We start from the raw sequence: 4,814 nt of genomic DNA, 5'->3' as shown, positions 1-4,814 counted from the left end.
AGCAGAGGAAATCGCACCCCATAATAGAGAGAAAAGGGTCGGGGCGGAGAGGTCGGTGGCGGAGCTGTTAACGGCGGCGGGACAATAGTATTAATAAGATTAACCTGGCAATTAGGCCGCCCGCCCAGCTAGGCCGGGGCCGCTCCGGGGGCTGCCGAATGGAAAAGATTAGGTTAATTTCATTAATTCTCAATCCACAATCTCTTTTTCAGGCTCTACAGCCCCCCCTCCTCTTGGCATCTCCCCCCCCCCGGCAAGCGCCCCCACCACCCCCGCGCGCGCTCCCCCATTCCACACCACCCAAAGGAAAAGAAAAGGACCAAATCTGGTTCTGTTTGTCATCTGCATATTACCAGGAACTAAATCCAGGATGACGTCGACTCAGTATAAAACCAACAAGAGGTTGAGTCGGTCGGAGCTGCGTCCTACCCGCGGGTTGAGTTCAGCTAGGCGGCGGCGAGGGGAGGAGAGGGCGGGAGGAGGGAGCGCGGACGCAGGGGGCGGGGAGGGGCGCGAGTTGCGCGCTCGCCCGCGCTCTCTTTCGGTTTGCTCGCCCTCGGGAGGAGAGAGTGGGACAACCCCCACCCCCCACCCCAAACAACACCACTTGGAGACTTCTCCTTCTTCGGCGCGTCCCCGCCGCCCCCCGGTCCCGGCGCGGGGCTCGGGGATGCCCGCCAGCATGTTCAGCATCGACAACATCCTGGCCACCCGGCCTCGCTGCAAGGATGCGGTGCTCCCGGTGGCGCCCAGCTCCGCGGCTCCGGTGGTCTTCCCGGCTCTGCACGGGGACTCGCTTTATGGCGCAGGCGGTGGCACCTCTTCGGACTACGGCGCCTTCTACCCGCGTCCTGTGGCCCCTGGAGCCGCGGGCCTCCCGGCCGCGGTCGGAGGCTCCCGACTAGGCTACAACAGCTACTTCTACGGGCAGCTGCACGTGCAGGCGGCGCCCGTGGGCCCGGCCTGCTGCGGAGCTGTGCCGCCTCTGGGCGCCCAGCAGTGTTCCTGCGTCCCGACACCCCCAGGTAGGGTCGCGATCGCGTGCTGGCCTTCCCCACCGCGGTAGTAGGTGGCTGCCGGGACGTCGATGCACGGTGCTGCGCTGCTTGCTTTATTCACCTGGCACCAACTTTCTTCCTTTGCAAGTTTCCCCTCTCTTTTATTTATTACTACTACTACTATTATTATTATTAATTATTATTTCTTGGTCAATGGGTACGGGACTTTGCATATGTCTGAAGCAGACTTTAAGCTAGAGTTAAAGAAACGAAGCAACCTAAAGTCTCATGGCGATTCCATACGCGCACGGAAATTGAGGGCTGGGGAGACTACGATTCTAAAGTGCCTGGTTTGGCTTTGGATGTGTGCGGGCGGACGCTCCTTTCACGTCCGATCATCCCTGGTCTCCTCGCCCTCAAAAACCTAGAGCCCCTTGTAGACCTATTCTATTTTTAAGTGAGAGAGAGCAGTGAGATGGTTGGCGTACGGTGCAGAGAGAGGATGACTGACCGGCCTCCCTCCCTCTGTCTCAGGCTATGAGGGCCCCGGCTCTGTGCTGGTGTCCCCGGTGCCGCACCAGATGCTTCCCTACATGAACGTGGGCACGCTGTCGCGCACTGAGCTGCAGCTGCTCAACCAACTGCACTGTCGGCGGAAGCGGCGGCACCGCACCATCTTCACCGACGAGCAGCTCGAAGCCCTGGAGAACCTCTTCCAGGAGACGAAGTACCCAGACGTGGGCACTCGGGAGCAGCTGGCCCGGAAGGTGCACCTTCGGGAGGAGAAGGTGGAGGTAGGCAAAGGGCCTGCCTAGTGGTGGGTGGGAAGGTCTAGCGGTCCTTCCCTGTATGCGGGGTTTGCACAGTTCTTTGTGGGGCTGCAGCCACTCTAAGAGCATCACGGAGGCGGCGACCTGGAGGCTGCTGGAAGGCGCTTTAGGCCCAGGAAGTGGAGTGGAAATGCGGAATGTTGGTATTGGGCGCAGCGATTACTTGCAATTTCACGCGGCCAGTCTGAGATTCCAGGCTGACCTCTGGCCACGCGGAGGTGGCTTGGCGTTGGTGGGAAGCGAACCTTTGGTCACCACTGTTTTGTTGCTCCCTTGCGCAACAGGTCTGGTTTAAGAACCGCCGAGCCAAATGGAGACGACAGAAGCGGTCCTCTTCGGAGGAGTCGGAAAACGCCGAGAAGTGGAACAAGGCGTCCTCGAAAGCCTCGCCCGAGAAGAGGGAAGAGGAAGGTAAAAGCGATTTGGACTCGGACAGCTGACGGCCGCAGGCCGGCCGTGGCGCTTGCCTGACGCAAGGACTTGCACAAACAGACGATGCTACTTGCACACGCCCTGCCTTGTGGGAGGGGGTCGAGAAAGCAACGAGGAGCTAGCTGTAAATAATGTACAGGCCCGGGACTGCCGGGGACGGGTGTCGGGGAACTGCAGCCCCGCCCGCCGTCTCGGGCTGCCTGCGTGAGCCGTGTTCCCCACCGTAGTATTTATAGTTAAGTTAACGGTGACAATACAATAAAGTGATGGCGATGTAGACCAGCCATGTTGTATTTCGTACCCTAGTGCCTCCCGTAGAGGCCTAGAAAAGAAATCGGTTTAGTTGCAACGTGGAAGACAATTTAAAACGCAGCGAAGTGGGGGGCGGGAGGGTCGGAATTGGTCGCGTTGGGTATCAGGGGTTTTCGGGAAGGGGTGCGGAGTGGCGAGCCCAGGTTTCTAAAGCTTCACCTCTTCCATCATTCTTTCCTTCCTTGAAACTTCCTCAGCGTCCCCTCCCAACCACTCACTCGGGGACCTTCGCTTTCGAACACCGCTCCTACCCCTCCCCGCCCCCCCCCCCCACCTAAGGCCAACCACGAATCTAATTCCGGTGCAAAAAGTAGCTGGGAAGAGGGTAGCTCCCCTGGGTGTTGGTGCTTTCTTTCTGGCTGTCACCTCCCCAGGGAGCTGTCCCCTCCTCCCTGAGAGCCTAGAACGTTTGTTTCCACTACAGACTTGGTGCTTGCACCTCACCGGAGTGCCTCTTAGAGCTGTTGCCGGAGCGCCCGCAGCGGACTCACTTCCGACGACGCTAGGTCCTCCGACTTTCCTAGCTACTCGCGGTAAAGGTTGGGGAGGACCCAGCGGGTCTTTCTATGGGCTTTGTAGAACTCCCTGTCGGAGGAGTCCCTTGGAGACGGTTGACACGTCTTTCAGTGGGTACTATCTGCCTATAAACCTCCCACACCTGAAGGAAAAGGGCACTGTTGAAGGAAGGAGTACTCCCGATCTACCGCACAGGTCTGAAATTTACATTTCTCTGGAGCAGGGTAGTCACAGACTGCGGCCTGTGACAAGAAGGCTTTAATATGTTAAACTCCTAATCGGTTCTACTTTAAGTGTGTTTACCTAGGAGGAAGCCAAAGCCCCATTCCTTTAGCTGTGGAGCTGGGGGATTGGCACTTTCTCGCTCTCCCCCTTGGCCATTTTGGATGTGTGGAGCAAGATCTGTTCAGGGTTGGACACTATGGCTAGAATAAGGGCGGGAAGAAAACGCATTGATTTACAGGAAATGCTCCCCCCCCCCATCAGGGTTTGTAGGATTATGGAGCCAATGTGACTAAGTCCAGGGGGTATGGTACAGAATATGTAATAATACCCAGTATAGTTATTTTTCTTTAATTTGGGATCTCAGGCTGGCCTTGGGCTCCAGATCACCTCTTCTTTCACCTCCTCTGTTGGGATCTAGGCACACTAGCTCCCAGCAGGGCTTTTTAAAATAAATACCCTTATTTAAATCCTTTATGCAGAAAGAAAGGGACAAGGCAAGTTTGAAGGACAGATCTGCCTACAGGGGAAGATCTCTGTCGTCCAGACGTAGACTCCATCAGTTTGAGCTGTCTCTGATACTGGCTTCCATAGCTGTAAAATAGGAACAGACATACAGCATCTGCTTTCTGAGGTTGCAAAATGTTTCCAGGCACTAATTCCATAATTTCAAATGGCACCTGGCATAACAAAATTGTGTGGCTGAATAAATAATAATAATAATAATAATAATAATAATAATAATAATAATAATAATGCTAGCATGAATTTTATAATAGGTCAGAACTAATGCTTCAGAACACACTTTTGTTATCTCATTTCATCTTCCTAGAACTCTGAGCTGGGGCATAATGTCAGCATTATTCAGGTGATGAGGTTTCTGAAAGCCTGAATGGTTTCACGTCATGCAACATGTAAGAAGTCAAGGGCACACACATGCTTCCTTCCCAAGTGAATCTTGTTCGCCACTGAGTTATTTCTGATAGTCACAGATTTTGTGAGAAACATTCAAAGAAGCCGGCCAATTCTAGAGGAGTCTTAGATGGCTTTTTAGTAGACCTTACTTTAGATGCCAGACTTCCGGGGTGACAGGGCATGGGCGTGCACACCCTTCTTAGTGACAGTTGCGTTGCCAGCTGGGGTCTTCTGTGTCGATGGACAGAGATGAGCCTCAGAGGCATCCATGCAACAGAGGTCAGCATCATTCCATCCTGAGAGCTGGTCTCATTTACAGCAGACTCCACGGCTCTTTGCATCTGACCTGCCCTCCAGCTGGCTACAAAAGGGAACCTTTTCTTTTAAAGAAAGTTTTAATTTTTCTGGTCTGGGAAGAGATACGTGGCAAGTGATAGGAAGAGGGGAATTGAGGGTTCTCACATTAAGAACACCCAGCGAGAGGTCACCCATAAGCGGAAGAAGGTGTGCTAGCTAGCTATTCCTTGCTCGGCTTAGGGCAGATCTGAGGTGGTGAGAGACCCCGCCCCCTCCCCAGTCCCCATGCCTG

General features: G+C 54.6%; 1 protein-coding gene across 1 annotated transcript; it reads left to right on the top strand.

Moving 5' to 3' along the window:
* The first annotated feature begins 593 nt into the window (after positions 1-593).
* On the top strand, positions 594-2,463 carry Gsc (goosecoid homeobox). The gene is made up of 3 exons (XM_050151561.1): positions 594-1,025; positions 1,533-1,792; positions 2,113-2,463. Exons 1-3 carry the CDS (start codon positions 671-673, stop codon positions 2,266-2,268), a joined length of 771 nt encoding a protein of 256 aa, XP_050007518.1. The 5' UTR covers positions 594-670; the 3' UTR covers positions 2,269-2,463.
* Positions 2,464-4,814: the final 2,351 nt, after the last annotated feature.

The sequence above is a fragment of the Alexandromys fortis genome, unplaced genomic scaffold (assembly GCF_014885135.2).
Source record: "Alexandromys fortis isolate MF-2015 unplaced genomic scaffold, M_Fortis_MF-2015_v1.1 scaffold_63, whole genome shotgun sequence".
NCBI classification, from domain to species: Eukaryota; Metazoa; Chordata; class Mammalia; order Rodentia; family Cricetidae; genus Alexandromys; species Alexandromys fortis.
The sequence above is the reverse complement of the archived record's forward strand: the minus strand, read 5'-3'. Positions and strand labels throughout refer to the sequence as shown.